Here is a 19,174-nt window from a genome sequence, read left to right on the forward strand (position 1 = left end):
TAAAAATATTTCTACTAACTTCTAAAACATGTTTTCTGAAGCAAAACTAAATATAATAAAATCAATTATCAATTGATTGATACAACATTGATAATAATTTTATTATTACAGTGATTAGCCGCATGCTTGGTACTGATTTTAAAACAAACACCAGTCCTTTTGCGGTCAGTAGAAATTGTGAAATACCAGTGTATTCTTTTGGCTACTGCTAATGAGAGCCTTTATGTATGTCAGAAAAAACCTGCCCGAAGAAGATATGAATCCTACGGAATGCATTCAGATGATGACGCCAACAGCGATGCATCTAGTGCTTGCTCAGAACGCTCATATAGTTCTCGAAATGGTAGTATTCCTACGTATATGAGGCAGACGGAAGATGTGGCAGAGGTCCTCAATAGATGTGCTAGTTCCAACTGGTCAGAAAGGAAAGAAGGCCTCCTGGGTCTGCAGAACTTATTAAAAAATCAGAGAACACTAAGGTGAGTTGCATTGTCTTAAAATAATTGTCCTGTCAGGTTAGCACTTTCAACTCGATCCTGTTTTCATGACCCCTTAGAGATACTAGTATGGGAACAGACTTGTTTTAAATTCAAAAGATGATTAAAAAAGATAAATTCAAAAGATGGCATCAAAATATTTTCCCAAGCTTCAGGACCATCCATACTATCTGTACTAGAAATTTTTATTTAAAAGGAAGCTTTTTATCCACAAATACAAGTTCATGAAAAAAGTTCTTAATATTTAAAATTAGAAATAATAAAGTGTGCATACGATTAAAGCTGGCCAGTTTGTTAAAATTCATTCTGGATAAATTTTTCAGTGAGAGGAAAGAATATTTATGCTCATTTGAACATGAAGGTATATTCTTAGTGTTCACATAGTATGTGAATCTTAGCGTAATACCAAATGGAATTGGAGTGAATTTCTTTTAACAGAACTTTATTATGGTTTTTAGTTTGATTTGGTTAGGTTTCCTTTCCTAATGGCTTTTACTTCCTTTTCCCCCCTAAATTCTTTATTGTCTTTGTCTGTGTAATATTTTAAACATCTCTAGTCAACCACTTTAAGAACCTAGTTTCAGATAATTCGTAAAGTTTGAGTGTAGTGGAAAATTAGAGGGCTACTTCCTGACTTGATACCTGACATCAGGGTTAGAGTTGTTACCAATATATTTACTTTATGAAGTAGTAAAACTATTTAATTTAAAATAGATGTTCATCTGGGCACTGCCTAATATATTTTAATGTTTGCATATCATACTTCATGAATCATTGCAATAAATCATAATATTGTTCTTAACCCCATCAAGATTAGGTTAATATTAGGTTCAGTATATCGTTATCAGTGGCAAGGTGGTAGCCATAGCATAGAAAGATTTTAGCCTTCAGGTGACCAAATTTATGAAAACATCCTAGCATTTAAAGGGTAAGATTCATGTGCTGGGAATGTCATTTGTACAGTTTCCCTGGTCATGCTACATTAATGAAATACAATTGTAGTTCTTTTTATATAACTTTTAACTTTTAAAATAATGTGGGTTGCAACTGAATTTTTTTCTTAAGAAGCCTAAATACAGCTAAGGTTACTTTTAAATGGATTCTTCCTATAGCAAGATATTAATAAGCTACTTTCAAGGCACCTGTGTGGCTTAGTTGGTTAAGCATCTGACCTTGATTCAGGTCATGATCTCAGGGTTGTGGGATCAAGCCCTGCCCCCACATGGCCCCTTGGACTCCCCACTCAGGAGTCTGCCTCTCCCTCTGCCCCTCCCCCTGCTTGTGCTCTTTCTGTCTCTCTCAAATAAAAATAATCTTTTAAAGAAATATATTAATAAGCTACTTTATTATTTTGACAGTCGAGTTGAGCTGAAAAGATTATGTGAAATTTTCACAAGAATGTTTGCTGATCCTCATGGCAAGGTATGTTTTAGTATTTAAGATTATTTACTCCTATGAGATGTCATTTGTGGATTGTCAAAAAAAAAAAAAAAGCACTATAAGCCATTTTTGTTTTATTATTGCCCCAGAATGGTAATAATCTTTTCAAACATAATTGAAATTGTTTGATATCATACATAATTTAGAAATTGCTCTCTGGTAACCATTTAAGCTTCTCCAAAGAGAGATTATCTGAGACTATATATAAGCTGAGGGATATACTAACAAGCACCACTCATAGAAGGAATCAAACTGAATGTATTTGTATCACTAGAAACTTTTTACTGTTTATAAAGGAAAAAAATTGGGTAAATTGAAAAAATATCTTTTTGAGAACTTTTTATTGTTTTCTTCTTTTACAGTGTTAATGTAAATATATTCGTATCTTAAAAGAGCAATTGTGTAGAAAAGAATTGCCAGTAAATAACATAAAAATATTTGTTTATTTTTTAAGCAGCCATTGTTTGGTAGTAACATTAAAAAGGATTTTATCTATTGAAATAGTCCATAAAAATTTTCAAAACATTGTTTAATTTTTAATGTTGATTAAAACATACTTTATTTTTTAAGCAGTTAGGTATAACCTGCATCCATAACCGGGAAATTTTGTTTCACTTTGCAGTATAGTACTGTTGCAAAATGTATTTGGTTACTCTGTTTTCAGAAACGTGTCTGACAATGGTGAAATTTTATTGTCTTTTTTTTTAGGTTACCAGTTGTCTGCATGAGAATTTCTAGCCTAAATGAGAGGGAGATGTGGAAGGGAAATTATAGAAAAATATTAATGAATTTCACCTTATTTTTTATTGTCTTCACTTTATTGTTGTACATATCATCCTCATTTCTTTCTGTTTTCAGTATTTTACTTACTTGCAACACTTACTTTAAAGATAAAATCCTACTTTAGATATAAACTAAAATCCAGCTAAAAATTATAAATTGCTTCTACTTTAAAAGTTTTCAAAGATTATCCTCTATTAGAAGGTATATTTATTTTATCCAAGAATGCAAAACTCTGTTAAAGATAAAGATTAAAAAACACTTGGTTAAGCAGTTTGTTTAAAGTTTATAACTTTCAGGGGTGCCTGGCTGGCTCAGTCAGTGGAGTGTACAACTCTTGGTCTCAGGGTCATGAGTTTCAAGCCCCCATACTGGGCCTACAAATTACCTAAAAGTAAATAAATAAACAAATGAAGTTTATGACTTTCAAACTGAACGTGTAGGTGACTATTTTATGCTTATGTTGCTACCACTAGTTATAGCTGTAAGGCTTGCTTTAATGCAAAAATGTCTATAAATCCTGAACAAATTAGCTGTTGATATATTTTCGTGCCAATATAAACCAAAGGACAAGACAGTTGTAATCTGGATAGACCTGTTTTACAAACAATATTTCAGTAATTATCTATACAACTTTAAAAAATAAAATTTTAAAACATCTTTAATAAGTGATATAATTCTTCTCTGCTGGAAGGTATAAAATGGAGGCTGGATTATTTCTTGAAGTCCCAGTTTACTTTCTGCTAGGAAAATAATACAGTTTAGTTGGATGTTAGAATTTATACAGTAATAAAGAGAAACACTTTTTAAAGAGTCTCTTGGAGATCAATAGGAAAGCTGAGTTTGACGTTGGGAAAGGAACTGAACTGAATATTTATACTTGTCTTCCCTTAATAGACATGGAGAACCATCTGCAGTCCTCCCTAGAATTCTCACAAAGGTGACTTTTTGGGTTTTTTTCATCAGGTTTCATAACTATATACAATTCTTACTGACCCATATGGTTTTGTTTGTTTAATTAGGTTTTTGGCTCTTTAGGTAGTTCATTGAAGACCATTGTAATGGGAGGATTTTTGTTAATTTGTTTTTGCTTGACCTTTGGTGATTGTCCATCAGAGGCTCTTCCAATAATGTAATTCATTAAGAATAAACTGGATACATCACCATACTGTGCTGAGTTTAAAATGTCAGGTTTAATTTGAGCTTTTGCATTATATCCTGATATTAAAATAGCAAATCCCTCCCATTTTTCAAATATATCTTTATAAAGTACCAACAGCTCCATCTTCAGGATCAAGCAACTGATTATAATACTCTACTTTCTTTCCAAATAAAGTCTTATTCTTTTTTTTTTTTTTTAATTTTTATTTATTCATGATAGTCACACACACAGAGAGAGTGAGAGAGAGAGGCAGAGACATAGGCAGAGGGAGAAACAGGCTCCACGCACCGGGAGCCCGACATGGGATTCGATCCCGGGTCTCCAGGATCGCGCCCTGGGCCAAAGGCAGGCGCCAAACCGCTGCGCCACCCAGGGATCCCTAAAGTCTTATTCTTTATCAGAAGTAGACCATTTTTCTGTAAAGGGCCAGAGTGTAAGTATTTGCAGCTTTGTGGGCCATAATGATCTCTGTCACCACTACTCTGCCATTATAGCACAAAGGCATCTATAAGTAGTATGTAAACACATGAATATGGCTGGGTTGCAACAAAACTTTATTTATGAACATTGAAATTTTAATTTTTTTGTAAATTCCCTTAAAAAAATTTTTAAACCATTTTTAGCTTGCAGACCATAGTTTGTTGATCCCTGTTTTCTATGCTCAATTCTGGGTTATTGACACTACAATAGAAACATGTTCAAAAACCTCTGCTGGTGGAGCTCGTGCCACTGGTTGACGGTTAGGATTCCTGAAGGGAAACAATGTACAGTCCCCTGGGTGAAATCAGCCCTGTGTATTCCTGTGTTTTCCTGCCATTCTCCATTACTGATTTTTGTCTAAATGCTCAATGCTGCCTTGTAATCCTCCTCCTCTCATTTATCTCCTCTGTTCTTCAAGGAGACCATGTCAAATAGTTTCTCTCCTCAAAACTGCAGCCTATTCACCTCCCAACCTTCATTATGCCCCAAGTGTATGTCCTGCCTTCTTAGCTTACCCAGAAGATAGAAGCCATCAAGCAAAAACTCCCATTTCCTGCCTCCAAACCAGCCATCTTAACAGTAGAAACCCATTCTTTCTACTTTCCCTCTTATTGAAATGGAGGGAAGCTTGAAGCTGTTGTTGGCCACACTATTCTATTGGGCATCATTTTTTGCTAATATGGTCTCATCTGCTTGGCCTCCATGAATTTCTCATAAGTTACATTTTGCTGGTTGACATTCCTTTTGGTTTTTCAACTTTGTTGTCAGTGATTTGATGTATCTTTTTCTGCCACTTTAAAGAACGTGATGTGTCTGTTGTTAATGTGCCTGTTGTGTCTCATCCAGTCTTCCTCACACTCTGTCTTCTTACAGCACCTATCTTCGTATTTTACGAAGTGTTGGTGTTGTATAGATTCTTGACCTAGGCTCTCTTCTTCCATTCTATACCTTATCTGAAGCTTAAGTTACTGCTTGCTGTAACCTAATGACTCCCAAAAATGTACTTCCAGCCCATATTTTTCTCTCGTACTTTCTAAGTCACCTGCATTATTGGTCATCATCAACCTCAAAACTACTCTTCCTCCTCTGTTGCTTTATTTCAGATGAAATCACCATTCCCTTACTGCTCAAGTGAAGATTTTGGGCATCATTCTGGAAACTTCACTTAATCCTAATTGATTCTACCTTGTGAATATCTCTCCATTCTCACTGCTAGTTGAACACATAGTGGTCTTTTGCCTGTTGCATCTCCTCTACACTGCATCCTTTAGCAATCTTTTTATAAAAGAGTAATTTTCTTTACCAGCTTTTAAAACCCTGTGGTGACTACTCATTGCCCTCAAGATAATGTCCAAACAAAGCCTATCATTTTGCTTGTCATTTCTTCCTCACTCTCACGCCAGCCTGAAGTATGTCCATGTCCTCAAAGGAGCCATACACTTTTCTCATAGCCTTGAAAAGTGCTATCAGGGACACTTCTTTGTCTTCCTCAAGCTTGGGTTAGCTCTCCACTACTAGTGAATTGTGGTCACTTATCAGTAACCTCAAATGTCTTGAAACCTCACAGGGCAGAAAATGTCCGAAGCCTTGCCCCTAGAATGGACCATAGTGTTTAGGAGGAGACAGACGTCTCATACCATGAGCTTAGTTAGGTGGATTTTTCTCATGAAATCAATATTTCAGTTTCTGTGTTAACACCTTCTGGATAATAGCCTGTTGCCATGATAACTGAAGGTTATTCTCACTTAATGCACAACATGATTGAGACTACCTACTGTCCTCAGCAGAAACAAGATACTTAGACAAACAGTGTGGGCAGTCCCATCCACTTTCATGAAGGATCTCCTTCTCCAGCCCACAGAATGTTCCCCTCTTACATATTTTAGAGTATCAGGCGAGCTCTAGTATATAGTGCAGACACCCAAAAAAGGAAGGGTAAGGAAAGAGCTCTTTCTAAATACCACTGAAATAGATACTGGATTTTTTTTCCTGGAACAAGATTGGCAAATGTAGTTTACAAGCTGAAATTATTTGATGCTTGTAACTTGATAACCTTTTTTAACTTCAGATACCAGTATGGAAATAAGTGATGAATGATGACATATGTATGACAATAATTTAGAACAGAAGCTGCAAATGTTTGATTTAATGCCTGTTAATATTTTTCTCGAGAGACAATACAACACAGTTCTAACAAGTATGGATAGTAGAGCTAGATTACTTGGGTTCAAAATCTACCTCCAACACTTATTAGCAGTGTGTGCCTTAGTTTCCTAATCTGTAAGATAGAGTTAATAGTAATACCCACCTCGTAAGGTTGTGAGGATGATTAAATGAGTTAATATTTGTAAAGCCCCAAGAATATACCAAGCATTACATAAGTTTTTGAAAACTAAATTTAAATGAGTTTGAAGAATTAAGGAGTTCAGGGAAGATTTTTATTTTGACTGTTCTAGAATCATTTTTTTTCCCTTAAATGTAAGAAGTGTCAGATGCCAGAAGTTACCTTATGTGTTCTGATGTTTGCCTCTAAAGTAACTGTTTGAAAAGAGCCACCTTCCCTGAGATGCATGCTTTGAATTGGCGTTTTCTGATCTGTATACGTCCTATGTCTTGAAGTCATACCATTGAACCTTGAAGAGCTAGGGTAGGAATTTAACCTATAGCAACTAATATAGGACACAGTTGTTGAGTGCCCAGGTCACATCTCATCTGGTCTCCCAAAGAGTGTTCTAGACAGCAGAGCTGCCTGCAGTCCTAAGAGCAGGAGACCATAATGCATATCTTATGTTGGGAAAATTCAACGTTGTGGTATAAATAGCTAGTTTTTCTTTCCAAACAACTGTAGTTGTTCTAAACCTTCACAGATATCACTTAACTTGTGAATGTATTGTTTCTGAAGAGGGGGGAAAAAAACTAGATGCTGTACTTTAGAAGTAAATGTTGGCACTGTTCAGAAATGGGGGCAGGTGTCTGTTAGTTATAGATTCTTTCTAGAAGTTGAGCCTCAGGATATTAGAGGTCTGGAAAAGAAGTTGGTTTTCTGGGTTTTGTTTTTAAATTTCTTTGGCAAGGAGGTGAGGGAAAAACACAAGAAAATCCCATGCTCTTCTCTCATACTATTCATTTAATACTTATTTTAAAAGCTATTTTGAGTTTACCATAAAACTTTGAAAAACATTTGTCACTTTTATTTTCTAAGTGTTTTTCTTCCATACAGGAACTTTGCATTGATGGCGACTAATTTGTGTGTTTTTCTTTTTTTTCTTTTTTTCCTTTTGCATGCTGTCCCCTGTGTTGGAACTCTCAATAGAGAGTAAGTTGGTTCAATATTTGTTGGAAACCTAACTTTACTGCATGACTGTGAAATTAACCCTTTTTCTCTGTTTTCTCTCCCGAAGAGTTCATGCAGTGTCGGACCCTTTGCAATCCACGAAATGCTATTTGCAATCATGCAAACTGTCATTCTGTTTGGAGATGTGCTTTTTAATCTACTAATTAATCTAATTTGATGATGTTCTTCTGTTTTCTATTTGATGACTGGCACACCTAAGATAGAAGTGAGATTGAGAAAAGACTGCCTCAACTGTAATAGCTCAAATGTTACCATTGTTTTCCAATAAATTACACCTGTGAGATATGTGGAATTATAAACTGATTCCATTGAAGGTTGGTTCTATTGAATTATTAGAAATAATTCCCAATTTCCACAATTACTAAAAAAATCTTTAGCCCTAATCCTCCCATATGTACTTTCTAATATTCTATAAATTTCATTCCATGAAAGCAAAGAAAACAGTTTATGGAGCAGTGGCTCTCAAATTTCTTTTCTGAAATCAAGTTTTTAGCTCTAATATTAGCATATCTACATTCCACTTTCTCTGTTAATTTTAGGTAAGGAAATGGGAGGATATCAACATCTAACATCAGTGAACCTGTGATAGAGTGTCAAGTAAGAAAAAAAAAATTTTTTAAAGATTTTATTTATTTATATATGAGAGACACAGAGAGGCAGAGACACAGGCAGAGGGAGAAGCAAGCTCCATGCAGGGAGCCCAATGCGAGACTCGGTCCCAGGACCCCAGGATCACGCCCTGGGCCAAAGGTGGCGCTAAACCGCTTAGCCACTTGGGCTGCCCTCAAGTAAAAAATTTTATGTGAAATTCTCAATATATGTTTTGGATAGATATATATAGGCATGTATATTATCAGTAAGTACTATTGATAGGATTTAAATATTATGAAAATAATAGAATTCTCTATGTGGAATACTATAAATAACATGTCTACATTTCTTTCATCTGTACTCATATATAATCAAGAGAAATTTCTATTTAGGAGAATCAGAAATCTTCTTAAAGAAAATAGCAGTTCAGATCTTGTCAGGAACATAAACTTTGGATATGTCAGCATGAAAAGAAAGGGCCTCCTGGAAATGACTGGCATGAGTCCAGAGAAATGGGAGATGTCAGAAAGTTTATAGGAGAGAGAAAGAAGTTAATCTTGGCTGGGTTGAAGGGGAGATCTTATATCTTCCCTTGCCATTGAGAAAAAAAGGGCTGGCTACCAATTACAGGGTAACTCTCCATGTAAGAGAAATCCTTACTCTTTAAGGAACTTTTTCCGCACATTAATTGAGCTTTTTTTTTTTTTAATTTTTATTTATTTATGATAGTCACAGAGAGAGAGAGAGAGAGAGGCAGAGACACAGGCAGAAGGAGAAGCAGGCTCCATGCACCAGAAGCCCGATGTGGGATTCGATCCCGGGTCTCCAGGATCGCGCCCTGGGCCAAAGGCAGGCACCAAACCACTGCACCACCCAGGGATCCCTTGAGCAGCTTTTTGTTCAGTCTTCAGCTTCTGATAAACTTTGAGCTTGGCTCTAACTGGTAATGCAAGACTATGTAAAAAATAGAGGCTTTATTCTCAAATGTTATATGTTCCAAATGGGAAGATAATAAAAATACAGAAAAAGTTAAATAGCACTGGTAAGTAAGTCCCACAACAGTTCCAAGGGGCCAAATTCTAAGTGGTGTAAGAAGCTTTCTGACTGGGACATGAGTGGTAAACTTTGTAGTGAGAAACATGCTGTGTGTAAATAGAGGAGTATGGTAAAAAACCAGGAGTGTGGTGAGATGTGCTCAGGGACAAAGACTTTATGTTGCCAGATAGTCCAAGGTCAGTTTGGAGAGTTAGAACATTGTCTAAGTATTTGAGACATTATTTTGTAGACTATTCTATAGACGATGGAGGATTTTGTTTCTCTCAGAAGAATGATATCACAGTTTGATGGTAAGAAAGAAGCATGAGTTGACCTGCTACCTGTTCTGTAAATAAAGTTAGATTGGAATGCAGCTGTGCTCACTTCTTGGCATACTGTCTTTGGCTGTGCTACAGTGGCAGAGTAGTTGTGACAGACATTGTATGGCCTACAAAGCCTAGAATATGTACTTACCTGGCTTCTTCCAGAAATCCAGACTTGAGGTCAGAAAGACCTGGTGCCTATAGTGACAGTATAATGAACAGATTTGGGAAAGGCCAAAAGCTATTTTAGAGGTTATGAGGCTTTGTAGTCTAGAGCAGAGGGGGCCTGTTAAGGTCACACTTTTGATGAAAAGCAAATCACGAAGACTGGCTCTCCATCACTGCACATTTAGAATGCAGAAGGAAAATCCCTGACAACAGAAATGAAAGAAAGAAAAGAAATAATAATGGGAAAGCAGTGGCAAGCTACAGAATGACTAAGCATCCCAAACTAATGAAAAAGCTACTACTTTTTGTGATTAGGAGATAATTGGTGGGAAGGAAACACAAGGATAAATTCTTAAGATGTTATCTTTTGTAGCTATACGCAAAGGATTGAGATTGAGAATATAAAAATAAAGATAGTAGTGGAGACCATATGGAGAGCAAGAATCCAGAATAGAAAGATGAGTCTTAACCGGGATAAAATTGGCTCTCCCATGTAAAAACAATTACCAGAAGGATGTCTATGGAGGAAATGAAAGTAGGGGGAAAGTCAGTGGAGAATTTATGTGGAATGACAATGAAGTAGATGAAGTTATCTCATAATGGAGTGGATGGAACACAGCTGAAAACCAACTAACTTAGCTTTAAGTCATGACCCAACCTTTCACTATGGAAACCTTGGACAAGTCACATAATTTTCTGGTTCTCAGTTTCCTGAGAACCAGATAAAATGGGAGAGTTGACTTGGGAATTGTAATATTGATTTTGCTATAGTGAAAACTTAAAGTTGGAATCTTCAAGAGAAGAGACAAGAGTTAAAGCAAGATTAAAAGTTAAAGAATTTGAGTGTGGTGCCTGGCAAACTAGGTTTGTGGGATGGGCAGAAAGCCCTGATGTGTAGTGTTTGCTATAATTCCTTAGGTGTAAACACTTGTGCCATTGCTGATTTCAAGCTATCAGCTAGCTTACAAAATTCCTAAATATTTTAAGAATCAGCTTTCTAGGCAAGTACTAACTGAGTCCAACACACTACCCGGCAGATTTGCCAGGGGCCAACCAATAAGAGTCAGTACTAAATTAGATACATGCATTTGCCCTAAAGTAGGTTTAGTGGAGTTCCTCAACAGTATTCTAGACCCAGAGGAGATGGCCAGAGGCCATTTAATTGAGACAGTGGGCCGACTTTTAAATTTAAGAGAAGCTAGGTTTTTAGGTATGGTTGGGAAAGTGGGATGGAAGTTAATGATTCTTCATTGTGAATAAGAGCAGTGTTGAAAAGATACTGCCTGGGAATCAGAGAATATTAGGAAATTTAAGATAGTCATAGTTTCTGCTTTTACACTTAGAGTGCGTCTTGAGAAAATAGCTAGAGTTTATTTTTTTCTAACTCAGATTCAAATATTAAACCTTAGTTATAATTCTAATCAGGAAAATCCTTCATTCCTAAGTTAAGAGAAAAAATGGGAGTGCATGTATAATTGCATAAAGGAAATTCAAGAATAAGGAATATATTGAGAACAAAACTCATTACTCCTCAAATTAGCAAAGTTTTGAGGTTATTAGCTTTTTTAAACCATAGTTTTTATAGTCTGTTGTGATTATACATTGTCTTATGATAGCTGACATTGGTCCTACAATTTTTTTCTTCTTTACCTAGAAATAAATTCTGCAGTATGAATTGAATTTCTTATAGAGATAGAACCTTAATGTTGGTCATTTTTCATGAGTATCTTAATGAAATGCATTACTTAAGAATATTAGCTTTCCTTTCCTTAAAATTTTTTATCTCATAAAACTTTTCAAACTACTTGATTAATATTGCAGCCAAGTAAAAAACCCATCAAAAGAAATGGAGACTGGGGTGCCTGGGTGGCTTAGTGGTTGAGCAGCTGCCTTTGACTCGGGTCCTGATCCCAGGGTCCTGGGATCAAGTCCTGCATCGGGCTCCCCACAGGGAGCCTGCTTTTCCCTCTGTCTATGTCTCTGCCTCTCTCTCTCTCTGTGTCTCATGAATAAATAAAAATCTTTAAAAAAAATAGAAAAATAGAAACTAATAGCCATCTATAATTTTTTAGAAATCACTAAAATTAAGATGTAGATTTGTATCCTGAATTTATTTTAGGTACAGTTATAGTTATCCCAGATCATTTAAAATTACATTTGGGGCAGTTTTAATAAATAATGTATCTCATACCACTTTGTGACAACTGACAGATTGAGATATCTAAGAGTCTCTAATTAGCCCAGTATGTCAGAATGTTGTTATACTTTAAGGTAACTGTCAGCAAAGTCATTACCTGAGTGCCACTCTTCCAAAGAGCTAAGAGCTGGTGAGGCTATCAATAGGTAATTCCTTGCCCTAGATTTCAGTTTAACTGGATTTTAAGCTATGGCATCATTGACAGCATTAGGTGTGGCAGTCATTATGGCCAAAGTTTCTTTACCAAGTGATGCTGCATGGAATAGCTAATTGTTGAACTTCGGCAGAAGTTGGATAACAGTTCAAACGTACTCTTGTATCACAGAGTCCAATGAAAAGCAAGAGAGATTGTTTTTCCGCTTGGCTGCCAATCGCTGTGCCTCTGATTCCTGTATTCCCTTTCTATTTTGATTTTCAATTGATCATAAAGGTCAATATTTCCTCCTTTTTCTCTCCCTTTCCCTATTTATCCACTTTAGGTATTCAGCATGTTTTTGGAGACTCTAGTGGATTTTATACAAGTCCACAAAGATGACCTTCAGGACTGGTTGTTTGTACTGCTAACACAACTATTAAAAAAAATGGGTGCTGATTTGCTTGGGTCTGTACAGGCAAAAGTTCAGAAAGCCCTTGATGTTACAAGGTAATATTTTCTTCATATATTTCAAGTTTATCCAGTAGTCATCAGGAATGTTTGGTTTCTGTGTTTAGATTTCTGAGTCCTTTTGATCCATTTAGAGCCACATATTCATTTGAAAATTGCTAATGATGCCCATTCACATGGGTATAGCTAATGCGACATTGGCCCATAAATCAAACACTGCCTTTATTTTCTAAAACCGTCATGTACATTGGTTGAATAATTCAAAGATGATATTTTATCTTAATTAGATTGAAAGCAGAGTTGAAGATCTTATTCAATCTAATGTAAACATAAAAAATATTTCCTAAATTTGAAAAGAATGTTTTATTATGCACTTAAATATTCAGAATCTTTTTTCAGAAGAGTTTGAACCAATGTTATATTTCTACTCTCTTGTATAGATTGTTGAGGTGATTTATTTCAATACCCATTTACTAGGTTGAGGTGAGTCTAGAATTCAGATATTAGGTCTGGGGAAATATCTCTATAAACATTATTAGTTCATTTTTTTCTTTTTCTTTTTAAGATGTTTTTATTCATTTATTTTAGAGAGTGTGCAAGCAGAGGGAGAGGCAGAGAGAGAATCTCAAGCAGACTCCCTGCTAAGGACAGAGCCCAGTGTGGGACTCCATCTCATGACCCTGAGATCATGACCTGAGCTTAAATCAAGAGTCGGACCCTTAACCGACTGAGCCACTCAAGCACCCCACAACTTTTTTTTTTCTGATTAAATCCAGAGTTGAGGCAAGACACAGCATTATTTATTATCTTGTTGCTTTTTAACCCCCAAAAGGATATAGATTCAAATGTTCACATTGTTCTGGGAATAATTGGTGTACGGTACTACATAAACTATACCACTTACAGTTGCTACTTCATACATGCTCTTTGAATGACACGTTTTGGTATTAAGCATAATTTTCTGTTTAGTTTGGTAAATGTTTACTTGCTGATTAATTTTTGTTTTGCTTTATTCTTTGCTTATTTCAGAGAATCTTTTCCAAATGATCTTCAGTTTAATATTCTAATGAGATTTACTGTTGATCAGACCCAAACACCAAGCTTGAAGGTAAAAAATTAAAGTTTTTCAAAGACATTGTAAGGAATTGAAGTATTTTATTAATAAAGTTATATTGATATTTGTATTTCTGTCCAATGAGCAGCTGTTCCATCAGTGGATTTTGTTTTTATAAACTTTCAGACAGTCAAGCCAGCACTTCGGGACCAGCTTCACTCTTTTTGGAGCTCCAAGGTTTTTTTGTTTTTGTTTTAATCTGCATTATTTCTTTTCTTAACTCTCTTTAAAAATTCTGCCGTGTTTCAGAGAATGTTTGTATGCATCTGATTTCAACTACTAACCTCTGTAAGCCCTTTAAGCATGCACAGATTTATTTCAAATGTTACTCAAATGCCAGACTGTCTCTTGAAGAAGCTTACTGGGGATTTCCATTTAGAAGGCAGCACAATTATGGCCATCTAACTCTAAGCTGGTAATGCAGACTTGCTCTGTGAAGTCTTATCTAATTTTATGTTTGTGATTTCCCAATGCTTATTTTTTTAGTTTAGAAGTTTCAGTAGGTATTTTGGGCAAAATGTCAGTTTTGCCTATATATTTATTTTAGTAAATAAAAATTTTTAAGTTTAATCTCCCTACTATTCTCCAGTTCTCCTTAACTGAAAGAGTAACTTTTCTTTTTGCAATGTGGTATTTCTAATGTGTGCATAAAATTTAGAATCAGGATTAACTTTCTCAATTATTAGCACACATTTTCTAGTTAATTTATATGAAAATGAGGTGAATTCCAATTTGTGACTTAAAATAATTATTAAGTTTAACATAAAAGAAAAAATAATTTAATGCAAAATCCTCTGAATTCTTTACTACAGATGTTTTCTTAGTGAGTTTTATTAAATGAGATTAAAGTCAGGGAAATAACAAGCATATGTGCATTTACAAGCCTTATATTTTTCTGCTCTCTTCTGCACGAAATAAATTTCTATAAGCATTATTGCCCATGATCAATTTTCCTTTAAATTTCTGAATATGATTTTGCCTTAAAAATCACAGTTATGTTTCTTCCCAGAGTTAACTGACGCTCAACATAATGTTAATTTCTCAGACCTGCTTTGTGAAAGGGATTCCACCTATTTTGATTTTAAAATGTGACCTACAGAAAGAGAATCATTTACTTTATTGATAAATATGTTTTGAATTCATTGTCTTAGCCATTGTGCAAGGCATTCCTAAGAATATATAATTTACAATCTTTTTATCATTATTATAGTGCATGATAAATTGTAACAAGGGTTATGATTTAGGTACTAGGGGTACCTAGTTTAGGTAGGTATTCAAGTGCTGTTGAAAATGTACGTAGAGATATTTCATGGGCCAGTGGAAAGGGAGGTCTCTAAACCATTAGCTTAAGAAATAGAGAAGTTCAGGGAGAGAATAAAGTTGCTGGGTGCCTAAAGAAAAAGACTATGGGAAACAAACAAATTAAAATTAGCTTTCCTGGCTGATGAATCCCTGACCTCTACCTCTGAAACTTAGTAATACATTATATGTTAATTAATTAAATTTAAATTTAAAAAATTTTAAAATAAAGTTAGCTTCCCTATTAGAAAATGGAGACTGGATTTACAGACTATTTTTTATATACATGCATTATGTATTATATAAACACATGCAGGCAAAGCAGGCAAAGCTGTAGGGAAAAACCACTCTTCAATTCTAAATTGATATTTTAAGATAACAAGGAAAAGTTAAATTGGAGTCGTACCTGTGCCCAAAAATAAAAGTAACTTTAGATGGGTGGCAGATTAAGATTAAAAACTTGAACAGGGGACGCCTGGGTGGCTCAGCAGTTGAGCGTCTCCCTTTGGCTCAGGGCGTGATCCCCGGGGTTCCGGGATCGAGTTCCACGTCGGGCTCCCCGCATGGAGCCTGCTTCTCTCTCCGCCTGTGTCTCTGGCCTCTGTCTATGTCTCTCATGAATGAATGGATAAATAAATAAATAGGAAAGGAAGGAAGGAAGGAAGGAAGGAAGGAAGGAAGGAAGGAAGGAAAGAAGAAGAAAGAAAAAAAGAAAGAAGACAAGAACAAGAAAGAAGAACAAAGAACTAAATAAAGCCCGAAGAAAAGCCTTCCTCACGTCCTCCCATCATCCCTTCCTTCCTTCCTTCCCGCCCTCCCTCCCTCCCTCCTCCCTCCCTCCCCCCGCCTCCCCCCCCCCCTCCCCCCTCCACCCCCCCTCCCGCCCCTCCCTCCCCTCCACACAGAAAGGAAAAAAAAAGAAAAGAAAAGAAAGAAAAGACAAGACCTGAACAGGTTATAGAAAGACACAACTTGAGATCTATAAAATTCTTTACTAAAAGAATGATGGATCTTTTAGATAAAGGAGAAAATTTTATATGAAATTTTATTTCTCACAGTCATGTGGTTAAATGTCAGACAAGAAGCAATAAAATGGTGCAAATGGCAATACAGAGTGATTTTGAGTAATATTTTAAAAAATAATTTTGGTGACCTCTTTTTCTGGGTTTCACAGATATGCTGTAAAGTTAATGCACATTTTAGTGGGATAATTTTTCCTTCTCTGAAGAAGAATGCATGTTTGTGTTACTAAAATTATGGATGGTATGTCAACTTACGAAATAGCCTACTTAAATCTAAACTTTCAAATGATTATTACATGTGTATTGTGGTTATTTTGCCTAGTGGTATAATAAACACACCTATCCTGTTGAAACCCTTTAAAACTTTACACACCTCTATAAATTGCCAAGACACTGCACTAGTTGAATCTCACATAGCACAAATAATTATATTCAACTATTGACGGTGGTGGTAAATTGAAAACAAACTACATTGATGTTCATTCTTTGATTTACTATAGTCACCTTTCAGTTAGTTATCCACATTTCATAGAAGGTGACATGGCTTCAAGAATCCAGAATATGAGATGTTGCTGTAATTTATTGGGCCTGCTACCATAAAATTAACCGTAAGTCTCTTTCCCTCTCCACTGTACATTTTACCTGAGATGGCTGATAGGTTAACTCCATTTTTTCCAATATGTCTCTTAAAGTTATAGTTCTTAAAATTTATTCATTTTGAAATGAATGTAATCTGATCACTTTTTTCTTTTAAAAATCTTTTTAAAGATTTATTTTAGAGAGAAAGAACATGCATAACAGAGGGGGGAGAGGGAAAGGGGAAGAGAAGCCGACTTCCTGTTGAGCACAGAGCTTGATCCCATAACCTCATGAGTTGAACCAAAGTCAAGAGTCAAATGGTTAACCAACTAAACCACCCAGGCACCCCCTTTTTCTTTTATAAACTGGAGTCTGAAGGGGGAAAATATACAAGAGTCAGAACCTTATTTTAACACTTCACTGCCTTTAAACTTGGCACAGTACTTCCCAAAGACCTTATTGGGGTTGAATGAGACAAGTAGCATGTTAAGATCAATAACAAGGGCAGAAAGATCATTGTTACCTTAAGCTTTGGCAATAGTTTTCAGAGTTGCTGTTTTACTCATACATGTAAACTTTCCCAAGTCAGCAAATCAGTATTTAATACGTGTTCAACATCTGCCATATCCAAGGACTGTGCACTATGCCAGGTGCCATTTCTAAACAGAGTCCTTTAGAATCATTATTTAGAAACCCTAGAATGTTAGAAGATATGACCATTAAAGGTTTTCAACCTGCTTTTCTGTCCCAACATACCTGAGAGAAAGGAGATAATTTAATAGTGGCTTATGCTAAGGATGAAAAAGACTGAATAGAAGGAAGAAGCAATGTGTGCTTTGACCAACCTTCTGCTGATGGTGAAGCCTGCATTCGACCACACACCTACCTACCATGCACCCAAACATCAGGAATTACAAATATGTGTATTTTCTTCAGTGGTACTTTTGTAAAACTTCTTTGTGACACCTCTATTGAAAGGTATTTCTAGCAATTGATGGACCTATTAAGGAACATGATCTCATTGGGTGAATGTCACTGTATGTTTGGAGAAAAACCTGTATTGCCCACCTTGATTACTTACTTAGTTTAGGATACTTTATTTCCAGGATACTTTGGTTCATTTCCCCAAAAGCCAAATTACACTTAATTTATAAAGACTGGCTCCCAGGGAAATGTAGACAAGAGTCAGCTATAAGCTTTGAAGGCCGACTCAAGAAGGGTCTAATCTTGTCAAAAGAGTCTTCTGCACTTGTTTAGACACAGGGAATAAAACACCTGGGACTTAAAAGTTCTGCTATTATGTGAAAAACAAAAATCCACATTACCATGTGTTTGTATCTCAGGTATGTAAGTGGTTATATAATTTCTTTTTTGTTAATTTGTTTCATTTTGTATTGGTCGAAAGAATAATTATTTCTGAAGTATCATCTGTATCTCTCGGTGACTGATTGTCGTCTCTCATTGTGCTTACATCTGCAGGTGAAGGTTGCTATCCTTAAATACATAGAAACTCTGGCCAAACAGATGGATCCAGGAGATTTTATAAATTCCAGTGAAACTCGCCTGGCAGTGTCTCGGGTCATCACTTGGACAACAGAACCCAAAAGTTCTGATGTTCGGAAGGTATGTTTTAACTTAAGGTTTAGAAGATAAATTAGAAAAGCAATTGGTAATCAATACAAAAGATTTACCTTTTGACTGTGGAAGTATTCACTCCTACACCATGTGGTTTATTGCTACCTCCTTTCTTGTAGAAGCTTTGTTGTGGTATAAATAATTTGCCTTTCATTTTTTTCATTTGCCTGGGTTTTTTTTTTTTTTATGTTGTTTATCTGTTCATATTTTCAACATCTCTGTAACATATCCATGGGTAACATTTTCCATGTGTTCAAAAACGTAAGTTAGTTATTTCATGGGAAGTTCCTTCCTAGACCTTCTGTTTTCTTTACCATCTTTTTAGCATTTCTCTTCACCCCAATCATTGATTTCTTGCATCTTATATGTAGCTCTGTTTACTCTCTTACTCTGTGAATAATTTTCTTCAATATTTACTGCAAATAAGCACATAGAATATAATATACATTTTATGACCTTTATTTCTAATGGCAAACACTTTACCCAACAGAAGCAGAATGTAGGGCAGCCCTGGTGGCGCAGCGGTTTAGCGCCGTCTGCAGCCCGAGGTGTGATCCTGGAGACCCGGGATCGAGTCCCACGTCGGGTTCCCTGCGGGGAGCCTGCTTCTCCCTCTGCCTGTGTCTCTGCCTCTCTCTCTCTCTCTGCGTCTCTATGAATAAATAAATAAAATCTTTAAAAAGATTTAAAAAAAAGCAGAATGTACATTCTTCTCAAGTGTACATGGAACAGTCTCTGAACATATTCTCTGACCACAATGGAATGAAATTAGAAATTAATAACAGGAAAATTTGGGGGGCTCACAAATATGTGGAGACTAAACAACATATTCCTAAATCACCAGTGGATCAAAGAAATCAAAAGGGAAATTAGAAAATACAGTGAGGTGAATG

General features: G+C 35.8%; 1 protein-coding gene across 38 annotated transcripts in view; it reads left to right on the forward strand.

Annotated features, from left to right (window-relative positions):
• The window catches only part of CLASP2 (cytoplasmic linker associated protein 2), a 177,853-nt gene that overhangs the window by 124,304 nt on the left and 34,375 nt on the right, over positions 1-19,174 (forward strand). For 14 of the 38 annotated variants that reach the window (XM_038570281.1, XM_038570283.1, XM_038570288.1 and 11 more), the window contains 5 exons: positions 235-479; positions 1,856-1,919; positions 12,508-12,671; positions 13,662-13,740; positions 18,126-18,269. In XM_038570281.1, coding sequence (XP_038426209.1) covers positions 235-479; positions 1,856-1,919; positions 12,508-12,671; positions 13,662-13,740; positions 18,126-18,269 — 696 coding nt within the window. Of the gene's footprint in view, positions 1-234; positions 480-1,855; positions 1,920-4,112; positions 4,116-12,507; positions 12,672-13,661; positions 13,741-13,872; positions 13,924-18,125; positions 18,270-19,174 lie in introns of all 38 variants that reach the window. The other 24 variants (XM_038570273.1, XM_038570276.1, XM_038570275.1 and 21 more) reach the window with 3 other exon arrangements.

This window comes from Canis lupus, chromosome 23 (genome assembly GCF_011100685.1).
Source record: "Canis lupus familiaris isolate Mischka breed German Shepherd chromosome 23, alternate assembly UU_Cfam_GSD_1.0, whole genome shotgun sequence".
Taxonomy (NCBI): domain Eukaryota; kingdom Metazoa; phylum Chordata; class Mammalia; order Carnivora; family Canidae; genus Canis; species Canis lupus.